We start from the raw sequence: 26,634 nt of genomic DNA on the forward strand, positions 1-26,634 counted from the left end.
GTGATATTGGCCTGTAGTTTTCTTTCTTTCTATTGTCCTTTTCTGGTTTTGGAATTAGAATTATGCTGGCTTCATAAAACGAGTTTGGAAGTCTTCCTTCTTCTTGAATTTTTTGATATAGTTTGAGGAGATTGGGTATCAGTTCTTCTTTGAATGTTCGGTAAAACTCCCCTGTGAAGCCATATGGGCCTGGGCTTTTGTTTGCTGGGAAAGTCTTGATTACATCTTCAATTTCTTCTGTTGTTATTGGTCTGTTCAAGTTGTCTATCTCTTCCTGGTCCAGTTTTGGGAGACAATGTGTTTCTAGAAATTTGTCCATTTCGTTTAGATTGTCAAATTTGTTGCCATATAGTTGTTCATAGTAGTTGTTAGTGATCTTTTGTATTTCTGTGGTGTCAGTTGTTATCTCTCCTCTTTCATTTCTGATTTTGTGTATTTGGGTTCTCTCTCCTTGTTTCTTGGTGAGTCTAGCTAAGGGTCCATCAATCTTGTTTATCTTTTTGAAAACCAGCTCTTTGTTTTATTGATCCTTTGAATTCTTTTTTTGGTCTCTATGTCATTTATTTCTGCTCTGATCTTTACTATTTCCTTCCTTCTACTTGCTCTGGGGTTTTCTTTTTCTTTGCTCTCTAGTTCGTTAAGTTGTGAGGTTAGATAGTCTATGAGAGATTTTTCTTCTTTTTTGAGGTAGGCCTGTAGTGCTATGAAATTCTCTCTCAGAACTGCTTTCGCTGCATCCCATTGATTTTGTGTTGTTGTGTCTTCATTTTCATTGGTTTCCAGGAAGTTTTTGATTTCTTCCTTGATCTCCTTGGTGACCCATTCATTGTTTAATAACATGCTATTTAGCTTCCATGTGTTCAAATGTCTTTTTATTTTTTATCCTCACCCGAGGACATTTTTCCATTTTTTGTTCAGATAGAGCAGGAGGGAGAGAGAGAAAGAGAGAGAGAGAGAGAAACATCGATGTGAAAGGGACACATCGAGTGGCTGTCACCCACACGACCAACCAGGGCCGGGGACAACTGCAACCGAGGTATGTGCCCATAGCGGAAAATGAACCTGGGTCTCTCTGTACTGCAGGCTGACACTCCAACCGCTGAGCCAAACCAGCCAGGGCTGTTCAAATGTCTTTGCATGTTCTTCTTGCAATTGATTTCTAGTTTCATGCCATTGTGATCTGAGAAGATGTTTGGTATGATTTCAATCTTCTTGAATTTGTAGAGACTTAATTTGTGCACTAACATGTGGTTTATCTTTGAGAATGTGCCATGTGCACTTGAGAAGAATGTGAATTCTGTAGTTTTGGGGTGTAGTTCTCTGTAGATATCTATTAAATCCATTTGTTCTAGTGCTTTATTTAGAGTCTCTGTTTCCTTGCTAATTTTTTGTCTAGAGGATCTATCCAGTGATGTCAGCGGGGTGTTGAATTCCCCTGCTATGATTGTATTGCTATCAATTTCTCCTTTGAAGTCCTCCAGAAGTTTTTAAATATATTTTGATGCTCCTATATTGGGTGCATATATGTTTATCAAGGTTATATATTCCTGTTGGATAGATCCTTTCATTATTACATAGTGGCCTTCTTTGTCTCTAATTATGGTCTTCATTCTGAAATCTATTTTATCAGATATAAGTATTGCTACCCCAGCTTTATTTTCTTTTTCGTTTGCTTGGAAGATTTTTTTCCATCCCTTCACTTTCAATCTATGTGAGTCTTTAGTTGTGAGGTGGGTCTCTTTTAAACAACATATAGATGGGTCATGCTTTCTTATCCAATCAGCTACTCTGTGTCTTTTTATGGGAGCATTCAGTCCATTTACATTTACGGTGATTATTGATATGTACTTATTTATTGCCATTTTTGTTTAGTGTGGTTCTGTTTTTCTTCCCATTTCTCCTGGTAATTACAGCAGTCGTTTTAACATTTCTTGCAGTGCTGGTTTGGTGCTAATGTATTCCCTTAGCCTTTTTTTTGTCTGGGAAGCTCTTTATTTGACCTTCTATTTTGAATGATAGCCTTGCTGGGTAGAGTAGTCTTGGATTCAGATCCTTGTTTTTCATGACTTTGATTAATTCATGCCATTCCCTTCTGGCCTGTAGTGTTTCTTGCGAGAAGTCAGCTGAGAGCCTTATGGGGTTTCCTTTGTAGGTAACCTGTTGCTTATCTCTTGCTGCTTTTAGGATTCTTTCTTTGTCTTTAATTTTTGGCAGTTTGATTACTATATGTCTTGGTGTGGGCTTGTTTGGGTTCTTCTTACTTGGGGCTCTCTGTGCTTCTTGAACTTGAATGCCTTCTTCCTTCACCAAATTAGGGAAGTTTTCTGTCACTATTTCTTTGAATATATTCTCTACCCCTTGTTCATTTTCTTCTTCAGGGACTCCTATGATGCAAATATTATTCCGTTTCCAGTTGTCCCACAGTTCTCTTAAGCTTTCTTCCTGTTTTTTAATTGTTGTTTCCTTTTGGTTTTCTGATTGGTTGATTTTTTGTAGCCTGTCTTCTAATTCACTGATCCAGTCTTCAGCTTCCCCTACTCTGCTTTTTATACCTTCCAATGTGTTCTTCATTTCTTATATGTCACTCTTCATTTCTTCCTGTTGGTTTTTAATTTCCAACTGGTTGATTTTCAACATTTGTATGTCTTTACTCATGGTGCTCATATCCTTACACATGCTGTTGGGCTTCCTCAACATCATGGCTCTAAATTCTAGTTGGTTAACTTGCTTAACTGTACCTCATTTATCTCATCTTCCGTAGAGGTCTCTTGTTCTTTGATTTGGCTTTTGTTTCTGTTTTTCACCATTTTGGCTATCACAGTGGGCTTTGGAGTCTGCCAAATTTTCCCTGTGGGTGTTGGTGTTCTGCTGTTTGTGGCTCCCACTCCTGTGTTTGGATGAGCCAGGGAGGACCCACTTTAAACACCACTATCAAGTCTTAGCTTTTCTGGTTAGTGTTGGAAGCCCAGGAAATGGTAGTTATCCTCCAGCTTTCTTTGCCTGGAGGGTATTAATAGAGGTCACCTGCAGACCCTTGGGTTCTGAGTTGCCTGAAAAACTCCCTCAGGTGCTCAGTATAAGAGGATTTCCTGAGGGTGGGGCAGCTGCTAGTTGTTAATGGGCCTCAATTAGCATTTCAATGGCCACCAGGTAAGGTTGAATCTCTGAGGGAGGGAATTCTGCCTCTCTCCAGGGCCCTGAGAAGAAGTAAAATGGCCACAGTCCTGTGTGGCTGCACTCAGCGAAAGCTCTTAGCACCCTCCAAAACCCGAGTGTCCCCACACAGTTCCAGTCCAGTCTGCCTTCCCTCTGCCGGAGCCCAAGGTGAGTGGCTGCTGCCAATTTAGCCTCTGTCTAGACTCTGCGTCGTGGAGCTGCCTGGGACTTTTAACCCGAGGGCGCTGCTTCCAGCCAAGTGCGGCAGCGGCTGTGGCACCAGCAGAGGGTTTTGCACTCAGCAGAATCCCCAGGACTGAGCCGTGGTAGTGGGACACTGCAGAGGTGGCAGCAGCTTCCAGCAGAGTCCCCTGGTCCCTGCGATTCCATGCGGCACCAGCCGAGGACTTAGCAGGCAGCAGAGTTTGCAGGACTCAGGTGGGGTCGCAGCCAAGGTGTCAGCAGCAAGTTCCCGCTGAGGCCCCTGGTCCCTGCCCAGGCCGCTATGGACCGTGGGCTCCCGGCCCCCTCTCGCATCCTCGCAAGCCTACCTGGATTGAGTCTGTGTCCCTGGTTATGTGGTCCTCCAAGGTGTCTTTCAGTTGCCCCTTCCTGAAGATTTACCTTTATTTTCCTTGTGAATCTAGTTTGGTCCTGGGAGATGGTCTGTGTTGCTCCATTCACTCCGCTGTCATTTCTCCTTCCTTCCCTTTTAAATTCTTGATCATTCCAACATCCCTGACATGTCTGGTTCTGATGTATGTCCTGTATCTTCAAACTGCGTTTTATTTTTTGGCCTTTGGGTATGTCTTTTAATATTTCTTGGTATCCAGACATGATACATTGTGTGATGGAACTGCTGTCGATGGGACTTGGACGATGAGCTGGCAAGGTGGGGGGGTAATGGATGGTCTGTAATCCTGTGCTTAGGTCTCAGTCTTTCAATAAGCTTTGCTTTGGGACTGTAAAACTCATAACTACTTCTCAGTTTTTCCTTCTCCCTTAGGAGTGAACTGGAGTGAACTGGAGTTGGGTATTTTCTTTCCTCGGTTCATTCGGGGCTTGGTCATACCCATGACAAGATAGGGTGGAGTCAGTTTTTCAGGAGGGCAGCCTGGTTAAGAATACAGTGCTGTGGTGTATTTCAAAATGATCCCTTCTCCCTCCTCCCCTGACAGGACCCCAAAGAGTTTTCTTCAATTGTTACTGTAGGAAAGTGGCCAGGCACATTAAAGTACATGTCACAATATCGTGTGCCCCTCTTTGACCAGGTCGCCCTGGAGTTTCATGCTCAGACTTGTCCATGCTGAGCCTCCAGCTATTTGTCCAGGACAGTTCGGGTTCTCCTGCTCCGCAGTGGTTCCCACGGGGTCTGTTTGCGGGCTTCTGCTGCGGTGCTCTGTGGCCCTCTGTATTTGATCTCCAGAGTTATCCCGTTATAATGTCAAATATCCAGTTTTCGGCAAAAAACCAATCCCAAGGTATACAAACAAACAGGAAAAGATAACCCGTTCAAGGCCTGCATTCCTCCCTGGCCAGAGTGGCTCTGTGGTTAGACTCTGTGGGCCTTTGACAGAAGGTTCGAAGGTTCAATTCCTAGTCAGGGCACATACCTGGGTTACAGGTTCGATCCCCGGCCCTGATCTGACACACTTAATGTGTCTCTCTCACATCCATGTTCCTCTCTCTTTTCCTCCTCCTCCCCCCTCCCTTCCAGTCTCTATAAAATAATGGATTAACAACAACAACAACAAAAAATAAAGGCCAGCATTCTTCTCAAGTGGACATGGGCATTTTCATGGATAGCTTATATGTCAGGCCAAAAATTAAATCTCAGTAGATTTAGAAAGATAGATATCATACAAAGTGTCTTCTCTGACCAAAAGAGTGTGGAAATAGAAATCAATAACAGAAGAAAAAGTAAAATTTCACAAATTTGTGAATATTAAACAAAATACTTTAAAAAAAACAAAAACAAAATACTTTTAAGCAACCAATGGATAAAAGAGAAAATCACAAAGGAAAATAAATGTATTAGGGAAGAATGTAAGTGAAAGTACATAACACCAAACTGTATACAACGCAGGGAAGGAAGAAGGACCACAGGGGATCGAGCTGTAAATGTTCACAACAAAAAGGAAAATATCAAACCAACAAACTGGCTTTCCACTTAAGGAAATGGGGAAAAACTACTTAAGAAAACAAACAACAAAAAAACTAAACACAAAGATAGCAGAAGGAAGGACATAATAATGATTAAAACAGAGATACACAAAATAGAGGATAAAAAATCAGTAGAGAAAATCAATGAAATAAAAGTTTGTTCTTTGAAAAGATTAACAAAAATCACAATATTTGCCTAGATTGGCTGAAATAAAAAGAAGACTCTACTAAAATCAGAAATAAAGGTAAGAACATTACTACCTTTCTGATAGAAATAAAAAATATTCAAAGAGAGTACTAAGAACAAATTGATGACATGGGCAAATTTCTAGAAACTCAAAACCTAATAAGACTGAATCATATAAAAAGAAAACTTTTCAATATAGTTAACACTAGTAAGAATCCGTAATAAAAAACACCTCCCAATAAAGAAATTCTTGGACCTGATAGCTACACCAGTAAATTTCTCTTAACATTTTTTTTTTCAATGATAATATTCCTCAAACTATTATAAAAAATTATAGAGAGTGGAAAACATTCCGACTCATAGTTTAAGGTCTACATACCCTAATAGCAAAACCAGAAAATCACACTACATGCGAATTAAACTCCACATCAATGTCCTTATAACCATTGATGTAGAAATCCTCAACAAAATACTAGTAAACCAAATTCAGCAGCATAGTAAAAGGATTATACATTGTGAATAAATGAGACTTATTCCTCAAATGCAAGGATAATCCAACATATAAATCCAATAAATGTAATACACCACATTAACTGAATGAAGACACACATACACACACACACACACACACACACACACACTGTCATCTCAACTAATGCAGAAAAGGCACTCAACAAATTCAGCACTTTTTTTTTATGACAAATTTTAATACACTTTAACATTCAACCAACTAAAAGAAAACTACCATCACATAATATAGACCATATATTAAATGCCCACAGGTAAAACTACACTCAAAGGTGAAAAACTTAAAACTTAAAAAAAAAAATCAGGAACAAGGCAAAGACGCCTGCTTTCATCACCTCTATTAAACATACTACCAGAAGTTGTAGCCAGAGATATCAGGCAAGCAAGCAAGCAAAAAAGAAAGAAATTTAAAAAATATCCAGATTTGAAAGGCAGTAGTAAAGCTATTTTTGCTCACAAATAATATCATCTTATTTGCAGAAAACCTACAGATCACGCACACACACACACACACACACACACAACCATTAAAACTGAAAAATAAATTCAGCAAATTAGAAGAAACAAAGTAAACACACATGAATCAGATGCAGTTGATAATCTAACAACAATCTGAAAAGAAAATTAAGAAAACAACTCTATTTACAATAACATTAAAATGAATAAGATACTTAGCAATTAACTAAACAAGAAAGTAAAAGACATACACTAAAAACTACAAAACATTACTGAAAAAAAATAAAAGATAAATAAATAGAAAGACATCCGTGTTCATGGACTGAAAGGCTTAATATTGTTAAGGAGTCTAACCCATGCAAAGCAAGGCAGAAATTCAATGCTATCCCCAACAAAATCTCAATGTGATTTTTTACAGAAATAGAAAACCCATTCTAAAATGTATTTGGAATCTCAAGAAATTCCAATTAACCAAACCACTTTTGAAAAAAAAAAAAAAAATCCAGATGCCACACCCTTCTTATTTTTGAATTTTACCACAAAGCTACAGGTCAAGTGATTTTTGACAAGATTGCCAAAATATAAATGGTGTCAGAAAAACAGGATATTCATCTGCAAAATACTGAAGTTGGACTTTTATCTAATAATATATGCAAAAATTAACTCAGACAGATTAAATAAATACAATTAAGAGCTAAAACTAGAATATCTTAGAAGAAAATATGGGATGAAATACTCATGATATTAATTTCGACAATGATTTCTTGGATAAAATAGTACAAAGTATAGCCAATAAAAGAGAGATAGACAAATTGAACTTGATCAAAATTAAAAATGTTTGGGCATCAAAGGAAACAACAGAGTAAAAAGGTAATCCATAGATTGGGAGAAAATATTTCAAATCACACATCTAATAAGGAATTAAGCAAAAAAGTGGCACAGAATTGCCAATTTATCCTTCAGTTTCATTTCTGAGATACACAAACGAATTGAAAACAGAGACTCAGATATTGGAACGCCCATGTTCATGGCAGCATTATTCATAAGGGCCAAACAGTGGGAGCGATCCAAATGCACATTGTTGAGTGGATAGATAAACAAAAAAACAATGTAATATATGCATGGAATATTATTCAGTCTTATAAAGGGATGAAATACCGCAGTGTGGATAAACATTGAATAAACTATATTAAGTGAAATAAGCCAGACACACACATACACACAAAAAAAAACAATATTGTTTGATCTTAAATATATGACTCAATACACAGAGACAGGACATAGCACAGTGGTTACTAGGGGCTGAAGGGAGGCTGAATGGGAGTTCTTGTTAAATAGATACAGCTTCAGTTGGGGTGATGACAATTCTGGAGATGGACAGCAATGATAGGTAGATAACAGGGTGAATCTACTCAATGCCACTGAAATGTACCCTTAACAATGTCTGAAATGGTAAATTTTATGTATAGTTAACTACGATTAATGAAACAAAGGAATTGACCATCTAAGTGTAAGACTGTTTCTGGAGTCTTCATAACGTTTCTTTTTCTTTTTTTTTTTTTCTTTTCTTTTTTTATCCTCACCCGAGGACATTTTTCCATTTTTTACTCAGATAGAGCGGGAAGGAGAGAGAGGAAGAGAGAGAAACTTCGATGTGAAAGGGACACATCGAGTGGCCACCACCCACACAACCCAACCAGGGCCGGGGACAAACTGCAGCCAAGGTACATGCCCTTAGCGGGAACCAAACCCGGGTCTCTGTGGACCGCAGGCTGACGCTCTAACCGCTGAGCCAAACCGGCCAGGGTTCATAACGTTTCTTAATTCCTACGCCTATGCTCATGGCAACTTCACGCTGTGCTCATTAACGGAAGTTCTGAAATCAGGAAGTATAAGCACTCTAACTTTGTTCTCTTTAGTCAAGATTGTTTTCGTTATGCTAAATCCTTTGTCCATGTACATTTTTGAAGCCAACTCAGTCTACAGAAATATTTTGGGGTTTTGATTGATATTGGACATTTGGAAAGATGTGAAATGTTTAGTCTTTTATTTATGATCATGCTATATTTCTCTTATTTTCGTTTTTTTGTCATCAGAGTTTTATTTTCAAGGTAGAAGCATTGCACATATTTTGTTAATTTATTCCTAAGAGTATCTTTGATATATTGTGAATTGTATTTCTTCTTTGTTTATTGCAAATTATAGACATACAATTAACTTTGGACATCATCATTTCCAGTAACCTGCTACATTTACATTATTTTATTTTTTGGTAAATGTGTTAGAATTTTCCATGCACATTTTTATGACATCTAACATAAAGCCATTTCACCTCCCCCCCCCCATTGTTATGTTGTATATTTCCATTTCTTGATTTGCTATACAACCAAAACAATATTAACTAGAAATGAGGCAAGTCATGGTCATTGATTTTCTTTCAAACTCAGAGAGTATGTATGCTTAATGTTAAATATAATACCAGTGCGAAGTGGTCATTAGATGCTTATCAGATTAAGGGAAGTTTCATCTCATTCAATTTGCAGAAAGTGTTTCATATAAATGTCAAATTTTGTCAAATGATTTTTTTGCATTTGCTGGCATTATCATGGGATATTTCTCCTTAATTCTACCCATGTTCTCCCCAGCACTCTTTTCAAAAGAGAGATGAGATGTATGTATATTGGTTATTTCAACTGCCAAATTTAAAAGCAATGACAGTATTTCAGTGTTGAAATACTGTATTTTATAAATTAATTTTTTTCTGATCTAGGACCTGTGTAATATATTTATTCTAGAATTATATAATTTATATTTATTTAGTAAAAATAAAAAGAAAGAAAGGGAGTACGGAAGGAAGGAGGGAAGGAAGGAAGGAAGGAAGGAAGGAAGGAAGGAAGGAAGGAAGGAAGGAAGGAAGGAAGGGACCCAGCACTATTCCTTCGTTAACTGAAAGAAAGAATAACCCCGTGGGATCAATTTAATCTAACTTGACAGCAAGACCCATAATTCAGGAAGATTTAAATGGCTTGTGACAGAAGAATAGTTAACAGTTTACAAAAAGGCCATTATCTTTAGTCAGTGAGGGCCAATTGATTTAGAACCTGGTGTGACTCTCACAGGAAGTTAGGGAGAAGTGAGGTGGGCACATCAGCATTACTTACCACCAACAAAACACTCCCCTGCACGTCCATTAATAAACTGGAAAGTAAATCTTCAAGTTAACTAGCTACACATGTCTGAGGAATCCAGGAAGACAACTGCTGGATACTTGTTATAATTTTCTTCTGAGATCACATTTGGCAACAAAGTTATATCTTTAATGTCATTACACAATAAATGATAAATTCTAAAACCTGTCCTGTTTTATAGTAAAATTGTTTTTGTTGAAGTTAATTTAACTTCACCTAGGGATACCTTCCACAGTGGACCTCAGTGCTAGTCAGCAGACCAACCAGTGTGATGGGTGATTCATGGCTCTTTCTGGGGCTGGATTAGCAGCAGGGTAAGATGCCAGCTGGTTGAGGCATTGGATGGAATTTACAGCTCTCTGACGTAATTCTGTCCAAGTCCACAACATTATTCATGTATAACCCCCTCGTGCAAAGCATGGACACTGAGTTCAGTGCCCACTGCCTAAAGCCTCATGCTTCCCAGATGCCACAAATTGAGGTTCATCTTCACACCACTTCCAGAGTCAGTGTGGTGCAAGACAAGAAGGGCAGGAGAAAATGCCCCGCCGTGCACTGTTACAATAGCCACGCACGAGTCCAAGTGAGTCCCGCGTGTGAACAGGTAGAATGCACTCTGTCAGGATCAGAAAATACAGGTCGTCACTCCAGTCAAATAAAACAAGTAGAATCAAGGAGACGCCAGACTGAAGAGCCTCTGAATGTGTGGCTTTGGACCCAGTATGGGAACTTATACAAGGACCCTGCTCTCTTAATAATGTAAACAAAAATTACATGCAGGATGATTGGATAGGCTCTAAAGTAAAATTAAAAAGAATTGATTATTTTCTGTGCATAAACATTTTAATGAACAAAAACAAAAATATTCAATGGAAGGAAAAACTACTTACACCGGAATAGAAAGGCTCGCCGGACACGCAGACCACGTCCTGCTCCTGGATCATCAGAATGTCTTTGGCCAGGTGCAGCCGGACTTTGAAAGGCTCCTGATTACCATCCTGCAGCAAACAAATCCCTGTCTTTGTCTTCGGATAAAAAAGGAAAAAACAAGTCAGAAAAAAATATTATACTTGGCTTGTAAATTGTAATTGTATGGTTTATTTACTGTGAAACATGATGAATGAATGGAATTTAAGAGCTCGGCAAAATACACTGTGATGAGTCCGAAACTTGCTACTTAATGTAAGTGTGGAGACAAGGGTAACTGTTTAGTGTAAAGTTGTCCCCAGGTCCTACATGATGGAGCTATGTCAGAAAATCCCCATAAAGATACAGAGAGTGAGGAGTATAGGTTTTATACTATATTTGAAAACTAGTGAAATTTTTGTTTAATATATAACTAATTATAAAAATTTTGTAATATCTTTATTATGTTATGATTTACATTCTATACAATTCAACTCTCAAATTGTACAATATTTTTGCACATTAAAAGTTATATAGCCATCCCTATTATCAATTTTAGAACATTTTCATTACTCCAAAAAGAAATGTATCACCACCATTTCACTGGCCCTTTCCTCAGGCCTGGGGAGCCACTAATCTACTTTCTGTCTCTATCATGGAATTTTAAATCAGAAAACATACCAACCCAACATCTTCTCTAATCTCCACTAATCCTGTCTAGCCACCAACACACATACACACACACAGAAAAGGGAACAAGGATGCAGAATCGCCTACATTAATACAGGTCATGAAAAACAGAGCCTGGTTTCAGACCCAGGATTCTTGATTCCCAATCCACTGCTTTGGTGCACACTTTTTAGGTCATTTAAAAGAGCTCATGACGATATCCAAACTTGCACTACACAGCTTTACACCCCAGTTTAGAATCACTGAGGAAGTCCGAAGTCCTGAAGCTGGTGTTATAACATTTATGCAGGTAAGTAACCAGATTCTCCCTGGCAAGGTCACCTGCATCCCCGAAAGAGTTCTAAGGATCACGAAAGTGAGTCCCACGTACTAAAGACAATAAGGGCAGCTGCAAAAGGCTGAACCTTAATGCGTTCCCACAATCATGCCTGAAGCTCTGCAAACGAGCTCAGGCCTCCTACGCTGCAAACGGGGAGCCTGAAGGAGCAGTTGCACGGCTGACCCTCTGGAAACATTCTTACTAAGAACAGTAGTGAACAGACAAGAGACTATGTTATTCAAATAAAGGGCTCAAGGAAAGAATAAGGAACAAAGTCCAATAAAGCTGCTAAGTAAGCAGGGCAGGTTGCCAAACTTTTGCCTTTCAAAATAAACTGCTGCAAGCACTAGGGGCTGCAGCCATGTCCTGTCAGTGTGTGTATTGTCTCCTGTGTGTCTTGTGTTCTGTGTGTCTTGTGTTCTGTGTTCATTCCCTTTTTCAACTTATAAAGGAACCACAACAATCCCATTTGGCAGAAACATAAAATGAAGTGTTTTGAGACAGAATATAGTCTCCGGTTGTTATTCTGCACCAAATCAACAGGAACAACAACTACTTTGGCAATTACATTTTTATTTAATAATCATTGAATTATTAATTTAGATAAGGGGATACATGCAGAGAAATGCCTATAAATTCTTAGTATTTAATTAGCACAAAATCCCATGCAAATAATACCAGGCTTTCTCTTGAAAGGTACATGTAATGTGAATTACTAGAAGTTTGTTTCTTTAAAAGAATGCTTCATAATCTTGACAAGAATACATTTAGACAAAGCAGCCTCCAGAGATAATTCTCTCTGTAAACTGCTCTATACCGTGCACGAATACATACATATACCCTCTATCACATGTAAGGTTATATTACTCTGTAATTATTTTGTAAGGGTTATGAGCTACTTTAGGACAACCAAGCTTTTTTAGGAGCAAGGATGATGTTCTTTCCCCCTCTGTGAGATGGGTACATAGCAGGAACTCACTGCACAGTGTTAATTAATTTATTCTGAAGCATAACTCCAGTGGACATGTCTAGAGGATGATGACATTTTAGTTAAAACAAATTCCATTTTTCTAAATACAGAACATAATTTTCTATGTTGTACACAGGAAAAAGTCTCTCATGCTTACAATGTGCTCTGGACCAGAAGCCAACATTAGGACTCTTCAAGGTTCCCCAGGGAAGAGAAAGCATCAAATAACATCAAAGCCATGTGCACATAATTGAGCACATTTGTTTTCAATGTACAGTACAATCGGGCCATCCCCCCAGAAATGTAACGGAAGAAATGGTATTCACAAACAACGCCCTGTCTCAACTTGAGGATGAGAGAGGGGCTTTTCCCTGAGAGTCCATAAATACATTATTGTTACACATCAAAGACGTGTAAGGAATCACCCAGGGAAAGTGTGAGGGGCTAAAATAGTACGAGGCTTCTCTCATCGCATTCCCAATGCAGGCAAAGTCCATTCACACAACAGTCAAATAATGTGTGAACTGTCCCCTGGTTATTAGACAGTTGCAAAATTCAGGAAAACAAAATTCAGAATTTGAACTTTGCTTCAGTCCTGAGAAAATGAGAGAATGAGGCAGTTTTGCTATAATAATATATACGTTATAGTATTCAGTTCTTCTGAGAGGTTTATAAACAAATAACTATAAGGTAAAAAGCATAAGCATTAAAAATATGAAAGCAATTTATTAATTTTCTGAAAGAACTTAGACTCTAAGTCATGAATAAACTGTGATAATTTTTTTAACAGAAGATATTTTTGCAAGAATGTTAACATGTGACATTTCATTCAAGAAAAAAATCTTCACATATGTGAATAACTGAAGCTTTTGTTGGTTTGTTTTTAACTCTATGACCTAGTTATGATTGCTTTTCTTGGGTTATTTATACAAAACAAAACAGTTTAAACCTTTTAGGAAAATGTGTGAAATATTTTAATCTACGAATGTTGGCATTTTACCTGAAGAATGAAAAGACAATGCTTTGAATGTTCCTTGTTCAGGAAAATGATAGTCTTTCTTCCTAAAGTGGAAGAATGGCATTCCCTGGGGAAGAGTCCATGGCTTTTGCCTGCACACTTGAATGGCCTGTAATACCCTTGGAAGAGGAATGTATCACTAACTCACACTGACGTGTGAGACAGTTACCCAGAGAATCTGAATTAAATTATATTGATACCTATATAATACTGAGTCATAAACTCCTAGAACTCTAGTGCTAAAAGGGATCTTCGATGTCTTCTAATTTATAACCATTTATGTGAAAGAATTACTCCCAGCACTTCCACTACCTGAAATCATGCACCGCATGGAGTATGGAGCAGGACAATTTCATAACACTGAATACGTGCCTGTCTTCTTAAAGGAAGAGTGGGTGTCTGCGGCTCCCCGGCTGCGCTCTTTGGATTCCTAGTCTTGCAGAAGCAGATCCTACTCTGGAAATACAATAAGCCCTCCCCTGTCCCTGCACTAAAGGCAATGTTCCACTTGTACCAAGGAAAGCCAAGTGTTTCCTGTTTCATTTATTTATTTTTGTTACAGATGTTTCTCCTTTTCCCCCATTGACACCCTCCTCCCCATCCCCAGCTTTGTTGTCTATGTGGGTTGGTAATACGTACATGCATATAAGTTCTGTGGTTTATCTCCCCGCCCCCACCCCCCGCCACCCCCTCTTCTGAGATTTGTCCGTCTGTACCCTACTTCTATGTCTCTGGGTCTATTTTTAAAGTTTGAAAAGCACAGAGCCATTTACCTACCTCCTCACAGGCAGTCCTGAAATCCATGTGCTATGGCACCGCAAAGGATTTCGTCTGGAGAGAGAGAAAGGGGAAGCCATTGAGCACAGCAAGAGTTTGAGAAGAACCTCGCAGCGTGCAAAGGATCATGAGCGGGTTCTGTGGGCAGACTGTACTTTCGGTTACCTGCGAGGAACAAGAGCTCCGGGGCACAAAGAAGAGATGGGAAGGACCGAAAGCCTGAATCCTGCTGGAGTGGAGGAGAAACACGCGCCATGGTTAGGGTGACGGAGAAGCAGCGTTTCCCTGCCCCACTCTGCCTTCAGACACGATCTGCAGATGTCACCTATTCGCTCACGTGTCGCTCTGCTCAGCATGCCTTCCGAGACCTCAGTGAGCAACTGGGGCCGCCACTTCAAGAGGAGTAATGAAAAGTTGACTTTTCATGAGATTATCTCTTGAAAAAAGGTTGACTCATCTTCACTTTTTAATTAAAAAGTTACATGCATGGAAAATTCTCCCTAGAACTTAAAATTTTATTCACAAACAGTATGATGTAAGGAAAAAAAAAAGTATTTATCAGAATGAATAACACAAAGATAATATTAAGATAATTAATGTGTAAAATACATAATACAGATTCATTTTATGGTCACTACAGTACCTAAATTGTGGACATAAACTTAAATGTATAAAAATACATTTAAAGTTTTTTTAATGCTGTTAGAGTTTTAATAATATGATAGCTTAATAAAGCTAAAAGTTACAGAAAATTGACATTCTAACACTACAGAACTGCAGAGTGCAGAGCCGAAATAAAATGACTCAGGTAAACAAGACTTCAAAGTAAAAGCTATGGTGAATTACAAAAGAGAAACCTTTCTAGTCCTGCAAAGTACAGTACTCCCCCTCTCAGTATTTGCAACAGTAAAGGATTTTGTCTTTCTTTATCATTTCCTTTTGTATGACATTAATGAGTAAGTATGTGTGGGTGAAACAGAATAAGACATCCGATTATGTTGCCGTTGGATTATTACCATCAACTTTGAAAGAGACTGACCATTTATCACAGTAACTGAACCTGCCACACGATCTATGGAGTATTTTCCCTAAATCAGTGCCAGAGTTCACCAGCTGGTTTTGTTTTATTACAGTGCATAAGGAGGCCGATTATAGCAAAGTCAGAAAATGAGCCACTAGCAAATAAAAGGGCACACTGATGATAAACATCATTATTTGATTATATAAATGACTTCATTTTATGGTAGCCATATGAAAATTTTCATTAGTTTAAAAATTATTTTTCAAAATTATTCTTAAAGATTGCATTTGAAGAAACTATAAATATTTGCTCTTCTACAACTTTGACTTTTTTTTTACTATACAGGTATAATTTCAGTATTAAGTGATTATATAAAATCATATATATGATATCTCTAGAATCAATTTTCTGCTACTAAAAACAATCAAAGGACTAGAAAGATATTTAACCCACCTATCAAAAATTAATATCACATTTGTTTTTATATACTGATTTCAATATTAGTGCATACATTTTAAGATGTTATTTTTAATAACGTGACACATTTGAGTAGGGGCTGTTTCTCTATCTCCTACCACTTTTAACATAGACTATTTTATTTCTTAATCTGCTATTATTTTTCATCTAAATATTAGATAATAATATCAGGTGTTAATTCAGAAAAATAATTAGTATGAGATTCAAAATAACTTAATTACTAGATAATATAAAAATTATATAGCTGTAAAACTATTTTCAGTGATTATTAATTTAAAAACAAATAAATAATGTTCAAATTTTTTATTTTTAAAATTTTATTTTATGGGGTGACATGTGTTAATAAATCCCATAGGTTTCAGGCGACCACTGGTCACATCTTCTCCACCACCATTTACCCCTTTGCTTCTCCTCCCCCACCTCTGACAATCCCCATGCTATTGTCAGAGTCCATGAGTCTTTCTCCTTTTTCTTTGCTTAATCCTTTCACCCTTCTCTCCCAGCCCTCAACCCCCTCCCCCATGAGAGCTGTCAGTCTGTTCTTTGTATCTACGAGTCTCTCTTCATTTTGTTCGTTTATTTTTTTCATTAGATGCCCAATATAAGTGAAATCATATGGTGCTAGTCTTTTTCTGACTGGCTTATTTCACTTAGTATAACACTCTCCAGGTCCATCCACAATGTGCTAAGGACAAGACTTCCTTCCTTTTTATGGCTGAGTAGTATTCCATTGTGTAAGAGTAGCATATCTTCTTTCAAAAAATTTTTCTGCCCTGGCCAGTTTGGCTCAGCGGTTAGAGTGTCGGCCTGTGGTCTGGAGAGACCCGGGTTCGGTTCCCGCTAAGGGCACGTACTTCGGTTGCAGTTTGTCCCCGGCCCTGGTTGGTTATGCGGGTGGCAGCCACTCGATGTGTCCCTTCACGTCGATGTTTCTCTCTCTCTCTCCCTTCCTCTCTCTCCCTCCCACGCTATCTGTACCAAAAAAAAAAAAAAAATTTTTTCTGAGACTCTTTTGTATATACTTTTATCTTGAAACTTTTTAGATTTACAGAAATGTGTAAAAATATCACAGAGAGTCTTTGTATAACTCCCATTTTTTTCCCTCTATTATTAACAACTTACATTAGCATGACACATTTGTAAAATTTAGTGAACCAACATTGTTACATTAGATGGGCAACAACATAAAGACACCTGTGTCCCATGTGAATGCACACCAAGGGTTGGGTTAGGCAGAGGCGAAATTAAAACATCAAATGAAGTAAATGAACTGCTCTGTGGTTCCAGTCAGCCCCTTCCCCATCCACTCCTGTCACTGTTCAGTGGGCAAATAAATAAGGAGGCATTTAAGACAGGGATGGGGGCTATTCATGGGCCCAGTCACGTAGACTGCACACACTAAGGCCAACCCGGCTCTGGTTGCTGCCCACAGCAGAGACTAACACTGAATCTGACCTACCACTATTCCCTGGGATGGTTAGCCAACTCCCTGGTGCCAGGTTGATTATAATGAATTACTTCCATGTTGGAAAGGGCAATATTTTGTTCTTATGGGACTAAACACTTTGGGTGCTGATTTGCCTTCCCATATGCAATGTTTTTACCCAGGGCTCTAGGGAGAGGCAGCAACCCCTCCCTCAGAGATTCAACCCCACCCCGTGGGCCATTAAAATGCAAATTGAGGCTCACTAACAACCAGCATCTGCCCCACCCTTGGGAAATCCCTCACTCTGGAAACCTGAGGGAGTTTTTCAATCAACTGACAACCCAAATCTCTACAAGTAACCTCAACTGCTAGACTCCAGGCAAAAAGCTAGAGGATAACAGTACCATCCCTGGGCTAGCAACTCTAACCAGGAAAGTAAGACTTGACAGTGGTGTTTATTGTGGGTCCTCCATTGCTCATTCACCCAGTAGAGGGAGCCACAAACAGCAGAACACCAACACCCATAGAGAAAACTTGGCAGGCTCCAAAGCTCAGCCAATTGGTGAAACACAGAAACAAAAGCCAAATTAAAAAACAAAAGACCTTCACTGAAGGTGAGATCAATGTGGAGCAGTTAGGCAAGTTAACAGAGCTAGAATTCAGAGCCATGATCTTGAGGAAGCACAACAGCATGAGTAAGGACATAGAGATGCTGAAAATCAACCAATTGGAAATTAAAAACCACCAAGAAGAGATCAAGAATGACATATCAGAAATAAAGAACACATTGGAAGGTCTAAACAGCAGAGTACAGGACGCTGAGGACGGGATCAGTGAATTAGAAGACAGGGTAGAAAAAATTAACCAATCAGAAAACCAAAAAAAAAAAAAAAAAAAGCAATTAAAAAACAGGAAGACATCTTAAGAGAACTGTGGGACAACTGGAAATATAATAATATTTGCATCATAAGAGTCCCCCAAAAAGAAGAAAATAAACAAGCATTAGAGAATATATTTGAAGAAATTGTGACAGAAAACTTCCCTAATTTGGTGAAGGAAGAAGGCATTCAAGTTCAAGAAGCACAGAGAGCCCCAGTTAAGAAGAACCCAAACAGGGCCACATCAAGACACATAGTAATTAAAATGCCAAAAATTAGAAACAGAGAATCCTAAAAGCAGCAAGAGATAAGAAACAGGTTACCTACAAAGGAAACCCCATAAAGCTTTCAGCTGACTTCTCACAAGAAACACTACAGGCCAGAAGGAAATGGCATGAAGTAATCAAGATCATGAAAAACAAGGATCTGAATCCAAGACTACTAGAGTACCCAGCAAGGCTATCATTCAAAATAAAAGGTCAAATGAAGAACTTCCCAGACAAAAAAAAAAGGCTAAGGGAATACATTAGCACCAACACAGCACTGCAAGAAATGTTAAAAGGACTGTTGTAATTAGTAGAAGAAATAGGAAGAAAAATATGAACACAGTAAAAAAAAAAAAAAAAAAAAAATGGCAATAAATAAGTACATATCAATAATCACCTTAAATGTAAATGGACTGAATACTCCGATTAAAAGACACAGAGTAGCTGATTGGATAAGAAAGCATGGCTCATCTATATGTTGTTTACAAGAGACCCACCTCACAACAAAAGACTCACATAGATTGAAAGTGAAGAGATGGAAAAAAAACTTGTCCACGCAAACGAAAAGGAAAAAAAAGCTGGGGTAGCAATACTTATATCTGATAAAGTAGATTTCAAAATAAAGACCATAACTAGAGACAAAGAAGGCCACTACATAATATTGAAAGGATCTATCCAACGGGAAGATATAACCTTGATAAACATATATGCACCCAATACAGGAGCACCAAAATATACTAAAAATTTTCTGGAGGACTTCCAAGGAGAAATTGACAGCAATACAATTATAGCAGGGGACTTCAACACCCCGCTGACATCACTGGATAGATCCTCTAGACAAAAAATTAGCAAGGAAACGGAAACTCTAAATGAAGTACTAGACCAAATGGATTTAATAGATATCTACAGAGAATTACACCCCAAAACTACAGAATTCACATTCTTCTCAAGTGCACATGGGACATTCTCAAAAATAGACCACATGTTAAAACACAAACTAAATCTCAACAAGTTCAAGAAGATTGAAATAATATCTAGCATCTTCTCAGATCACAATGGCATGAAACTAGAAATAAATTGCAACAAGAACATGCAAAGACATTTGAACACATGGAAGCTAAATATCATGTTATTAAACAATGAATGGATTACCTAGGAGATCAAGGAAGAAATTAAAAACTTCCTGGAAACCAATGAAAATGGACACATAATAACACAAAATCTATGGGATGTAGCAAAAGCAGCACTGAGAGGGAATTTCATAGCACTACAGGCCTACCTCAAGAAACAAGAAAAATTTCTAATTGACTGTCTAACCTCACAACTTAAAGAATTAGAAAGCAAACAAAAAGAAAACCCCAGAGCAAGTAGATGGAAGGAAATAGTAAAGATCAGAGCAGAAGTAAATGACATAAAGACCAAAAACACAATTCAAAGCATCAATGAAACAAAGAGCTGGTTTTTCCAAAAGATAAACAAGATTGATCGGCCCTTACCTAGATTCACTAAGAAACAAAGAGAGAGAACCCAAATACACAAAATCAGAAATGAAAGAGGAGAAATAATAAATGACACCACAGAAATACAAAAGATCATTAACAGCTACTATGAACAATTATTTGGCAACAAATTCGACAATCTAAGCAAAATGGACAATTTTCTAGAAACACACAGTCTCCCAAAACTGGGAACAGACAGAAAACTTGAACAGACTAATTACAACTAAGGAAATTGATGGGGTAATCAAGACTCTCCCAGCAAACAAAAGCCCAGTCCCAGATGGCTTCATGGGGGAGTTTTACCAAACATTCAAAGAAGATATAACACCCATTCTCCTCAAACTATTTCAAAAAATTCAAGAAGTAGGAAGACTTCCAAACTTGTTTTATGAGGCCAGCATAATTCTATTTCCAAAACCAGAAAAAGACACTACAAAGAAAGAAAACTACAGGCCAATATCCCTGATGAACATAGAAGCCAAAATTCTCAACAAAATACTAGCAAATCGGATCCAGGAATATATCAAAAAAAATTATCCACCATGACCAAGTGGGATTCATCCCAGGAATGCAAGGCTGGTATAATATTTTCAAATCAATAAATGTGATACACCATATAAACAAAATGAAGAATAAAAACCACATGATCATATCAATAGACGCTGAAAAAGCATTCAACAAAATTCAGCATCCATTTCTGAAAAAAACACTCAGCAATGCGGAAATAGAGGGGTCATATCTCAACATAATAAAGGCCATATATGAAAGACCTACAGCCAACATCATACTCAATGGGCAGAATCTAAAAACATTTTCCTTAAGACAGGAACAAAAGAGGGATGTCCACTTTCGCCACTCTTATTTAACATAGTACTGGAAGTCTTAGCCACAGCAATCAGACAGGAAGAAAAAAGTAAAAGGGATCCAAATTGGAAAGGAAGAAGTGAAACTGTCATTATTTGCAGATGACATGATATTATACATAGAAATCCCTAAAGACTCCATCAAAAATCTACTACAGTTAATAAATGAATTTGGCAAAATAGGACACAAAATTAACATCAAGAAATCGACGGCATTCTTATACACCCATGATGAACTCACAGAAAGAAAAACTGATAAAACAATCCCATTTACCATTGCAGCAAAAAAGTTAAGATACCTAGGAATAAACTTAACCAAAGAAGTAAAGAACTATTTGCAGGAAAATACAGGACATTGAAAAAAGAAAAATAGGAAGATATAAAAAGTGGAAGCACATACCTTGTTCATGGATTGGAAGAATTAACATAATTAAAATGTCCATATTACCCAAAGCAATTTATAGATTCAATGCAATCCCCATCAAAATACCAATGACATATTTCACAGAACTAGAACAAATACTTCAAAAGTTCATATGGAACCAAAATAGATCCCGAATGGCCACAGCAGTTTTGAAAAAGAAGGACAAAGTAGGTGGGATCACAATACTAGATATCAGGCTATACTACAAAGTGACTGTAGTAAAAACAGACTGGTAGTGGCACAAGAACAGGCTCATAGACCAGTGGAACAGAATGGAGAACCCAGAACTGGACCAAACACAATATGCTCAATTAATATTTGACAAAATTGGCAAGAGCATACCGTTGAGTAAAGACAGCCTCTTTAATAAATGGTGTGGGGAAAATTAGACAGCTACATGCAAAAAAATAAAACTAGACCATCAACTTAGACCATATACAAAAATAAACTCAAAATATATAAAAGACCTATATGTGACCCATGAATCTACAAAAATTCTAGAAGAAAATGTAGGCAACAAAATTTCAGACATCATACGCAGCAGAATTTTCACTGATACATCACCTAAGGCAACAGAAACAAAGGAGAAAATGAACACATGGGACTACATCAAACTAAAAAGCTTCTGCACAGCAAAAGAAACAACCATCAAAATGGAAAAACAACCCTCTTTATGGGAGAACATCATTGCCAATGATACATCAGATACGGGGTTAATTTCCAAAATATATAGAGTACTCATAAAATTCAACAAAAGGAAGACAAAGAACCCAATTAAAAAATGGGCAGAGGAGCTGAATAGACATCTCTTCAAACAGGACATACAAATGGCCAAGAGACACATGAAGAAATGCTTAACATCAGTAATCATCAGAGAGATGCAAATTAAAACAACCTCACACCAGTCAGAATGGCCGCCATCAACAAATCATCAAACAACAAGTGTTGGCGAGGGTGTGGAGAAAAGGAGACTGTAGTACACTGCTGGTGGGAATGCAGACTGGTGCAGCCACTATGGAAAACACTATGTGTTACCTCAAAAAATTAAAAATTGAACTTCCATTTGACCCAGCGATCCCGCTTCTAGGAATATACCCTAAGAATCCTGAAACACCAATCAGAAAGAATATATGTACCCCCATGTTCATAGCAGCACTATTTACAATAGCTAAGATCTGGAAACAGCCCAAGTGTCCATCAGTAGACAAATGGATAACAAAGCTGTGGTACATATGCACAATGGAGTACTATGCAGCTCTAAGAAAGAAAGATCTCTTATCCTTTGAGATGACATGGAGGGACCTGGAAAGTATTATCTTAAGTGAAACAAGCCAAGCAGAAAAAGGTAAATACCACATGATCTCACTTATATATGTAATATAATGAACATAAGAGTTCGAGGAATAGGGTAGACTCAGAAACACGGAAGTAGGGTACAGACTGAGAACCCTCAGAAGAGGGGTTGGTGGGGAGTGGGAAGAGATAAACCATAGAACTTATATGCATGTATGCATAACCAATGGACATGGACAACAAAGCTGGGGATGTGGCTTGGGGGATAGGGACATGGGTGTCAATGGGGTAAATAAGGAGAAACATCTGTAACAAAAATTAAAAAACAAAAAAAACTCAGTTGTGGTGTCAGCCTAGTGCCAATACCTTGCAGGGTGGGGGTAAGGTTCTGCAGAAAGTTATATGTGCTCTGATTCAGCATCCAATGTGTGGTGCTATTTCTCCCATAGCCAAAATTCACAGGTTCAGGAGCCAAGGAATTAAATGAATGTAGCACCATTCACTATTGCCCCAGTGACACACTAGCACAATTGTTGCTTCTTGTTCTTGTGACTGTATGCTTTGGTGGCCTAGGGGTCTTCACTTTGAGATAGGGTATGTGACAAAACAGCGTCATTCCATAAAGGCTACAGGAATTGTCACCGAGGAAGTGAGATTTACAGCTTAAAACCTGCGGAGACCAGCTTGACCCAATGTGGTGACTGATTTCACCCGCCTTTAATCCTTAGCCTCAGTGCAGTACATTAGCATGCTATCTGACACACCCCGGTGCCACCTGGTGGAGAAGGAAAGCCCATACAAGGACACCAAATGGCTGGAGGAGCTTCTCTGAGAAATTGCCACCAGGAAGATCCTAAGTATTCCACCCCCTTATCAAATACCCTATCCCCCATTAAATTAATTTCAATAAATCAGACAAATTTTGCTAAAGAGGGCTGCTCTGACCATGGAGTGGTTCACTAAGCAACTCACTTTCACTTTAAACTCTATGCTGGCACGAATTTAAATTCTTTCTTTCAAAAAGTCAAGAACCCAGAGAAGGTCACACACCCTCAGGTCCCCAGACCTTCAGAGCACCTGTATCATCTCCAAAAGGAAGAAGGCTTCCAGCAAGAGACACAATGATTGCACTGAACTGGAAGTTAAGACTGCTACACCCACACTTCGGACTTCTGATGACTCAGAATCAACACACAAAGCAGTAATGACTTAACTGGTGGGGATGATCGATCCTGACTACCAAAGGAAATTGGACCGCTACTCCTCAATACAGGTACTGAAGCATACGTATGGAATGTGGGAGATACCTTAGGGCTTTACTTAGTATTGCTCTGTCCTGTAAGTAAAGTCAATAAAAAACACTGGCATCCCACTTTAGGCAGAGCTGCCAACGGATGGGCCAGACCCCTCAGGAATCAAAGTTTATGTCACCTCATGAGATAAAAAATCCTGACCAGCTGATGCACTTGCTGTTGGTAAAAGAATTATACAATGGATAGTGGAAGAAGATAGCTCTAAATACCAGCTATGACCATGTATTTAATTGCAGAAATGAGGACTGCAATTGTATGTGAATTTTTTCCTTATTTTTTAAGAATATTTTTGTGTATATGAGATAGATGATAGCTAGATGATAGCTAGATGATTAACAGATAGATAGATGCAGATTTTGTTTTCTTGCCTCTCTTGTCCCCTTATCATGTAATCATCTAACATAGGATTTACTAATAATATCAATCTTTATATTACAGCATTTAAGTTACAGCATATCAAGAAGAGTAATTATCATTTAAGGACTTTGTATTTCCTTCAAAGAAAATGGTTACTGTATTTTAGGTTGTATAAAACATAATTGTATTACAGTATCTTAGTTGAAGGTAGGACATTATGGTTTTTATTGAGAGGTTAAATAAAATAAAGAGATGTATTTTGTGCCAAATTGACAAAGAGTGAATTGTGATGGTTAATTTTTATGTGTTAAGCAGTCTAGGTCCGGAATCCAATTAATCAAGCACAAATGTAAGTGTTGCTATGGAGTCATTTTGCAAGTACAGCTAACATCTACAATCAGTTGACTTTAAGTAAATGAGACTATTCTAGATAATGTGTGTAGGCCTCATGCAATCAGTTGAAAGGCCCTAAAAACAAACTCAGATATTTCTCTAAAAAATTCTGCTTCAAGACTTCAGCACCAATTCCTGACCAATAATTTTCAGCCTTCTAGCCTATCCTACAGAATTCAGGTTTGCCATCCCCCACATGGTGTGAGCCCATTCCTTGAAGTAAATCTCTTAACATATGTATTGAGTTATAAAGTATCCAACTGGTTCTATTTTTCTGGAGAACCCTGACTGATATAATTTTGTATGCCACTGAGATTTGTATGTTTTATTATACAGACTTATTGCTATAATGTTATTGTTACAGTAATTAACTAAAAGAGCATGTGTTTAGGTATATCTGAAAATCCATTGAGCATAACTAGCAAGGATGAGCAATTTCAATAATGTTCATTTCAAAATATATTATACACTAGTTATTTCTAAGTTATAGTATAAAACTGAGAAAACATCATTAGTGCAGTTGGCTTAATAACTCATACTGTTAGTAAAAATTTCAAATTTAACAAAACAAAATGTATTTCTATTTTTTATAGAGGCACATTCATTTTTCCTTTCAGATCTGAAATTTTTAGGTCTTTGTTCATATGACTGTTTCAAAATAATTGATCTATATTAAAATACAATGTTAACAAATACACAACTTCAAATGTTTTCATCTCTATTCAGGGATCAATAAAAAATAGGTTACTGCTTCATTTATTTCTATTATAGTTTTAATAGAAAAAATAAAACCTTTATCAAAATAAATCTCTTAAAATACAATTATTAAAAAATATCATTGCTTAAAATCTGGAGATGACACAATGTATAAGTAACATGGGTGAAAAATGATAAAATTAATTTTAATGTTTACAAAATCCCAATATATAAATGTGATTACCTCATTCTTGATATATTTAGAATCCTCATGATCAACATAGTATGAAGTCATAGCACAGAAAAGCCCCCAGCGTAGGAGGACTGCTTCTACCATTATTACCAAAGTGACCCAGCAGACAGTGGCGACAGCTTGGTCCCTGCGCATGAAAAGTGAAAGTGGAGCTGAATATTCCCTACGTGCCAACAGAATGGCCCATATATGTGGCATGGTTGATTACTCGTGGTCACTGTCCAAAGGTTTCGCCTCTTATAATTCAATCTAATGCTCAGAAATTAACAAAAACTATTATTCTCAATTATGCTGAGGATAGCACTAAGTCCTGTCAATTAAATCTCATCTTATAACTAGAACAGGGAAAGCAAAATTAGACAAAGTTATGCCTATCGTGTAAAAACCACAACTTCCCCTCAAAATGCTTCATTTGGCATGAAGCTAATGAAATAATAAGAATGCACTTCTACAACAGCATATACATAAAAAGTGTTGAAGCAGAGAACGGGTGGGTAGTTGTATAAAACAATAAAAAGCAAAATATTTTAGATTTAAATTATTTAGATAATTTTCAGAATGCTTTAGTTAGTGAGTGTAAAAATGATCTCTACAATATACGCTTATTATGACAGCTCAGTTTACTGAAGGAAAAGTGTTATCTATTTATAGAAATTTGCCCTGGGTAAAATAATAAAATATGCAAAATTTACCTTTCATCCTTCTGTGTGTCCCAAACTCAAACCTAGCATATACCTTTTCCACATCCTTTCCCATTTTTACATTATGCCTTCACTGGAAACTGCTTAATTGATCCCCTCTCAAAATTGGTTACAACAGTAGTATTAAAAATGACAGTTATATTCACTTGGGTTTTAGTTTGAGGGAATGTTTCTTCATTTACCAATGTGTACCTCAGTAGCAACTATGTATACATCTTTTATATTTCTACATTGGTTGGAATACTAGTTGGTCACTTAAAAAGTGCCAACGTGAAATGTCACAATGGTGGCAGAGTGAATGGAAGCTACACAGACCATCTCCTGAGACCAAACTGGAATCACAACTAAAATAAAGACAAATCATTGGGAAAAAGAAACAGAAAAGCAGCTTGCAAGGACCATATAACCAGTGACAC

General features: G+C 37.6%; 1 protein-coding gene across 1 annotated transcript in view; it reads right to left on the minus strand.

Annotated features, from left to right (window-relative positions):
- Window positions 1-26,634, minus strand: part of SNTG1 (syntrophin gamma 1) — an 866,981-nt gene that overhangs the window by 328,286 nt on the left and 512,061 nt on the right. The window contains exons 3-4 of the mRNA XM_036263979.1: window positions 14,359-14,412; window positions 10,569-10,703 (exon numbers count right to left, since the gene is read on the minus strand). Of these exons, the coding sequence (XP_036119872.1) occupies window positions 10,569-10,703; window positions 14,359-14,385 (162 nt within the window). The 5' untranslated portion in view covers window positions 14,386-14,412. The remainder of the gene's footprint in view (window positions 1-10,568; window positions 10,704-14,358; window positions 14,413-26,634) is intronic.

This window comes from Molossus molossus, unplaced genomic scaffold (assembly GCF_014108415.1).
Source record: "Molossus molossus isolate mMolMol1 unplaced genomic scaffold, mMolMol1.p scaffold_m16_p_16, whole genome shotgun sequence".
Taxonomy (NCBI): domain Eukaryota; kingdom Metazoa; phylum Chordata; class Mammalia; order Chiroptera; family Molossidae; genus Molossus; species Molossus molossus.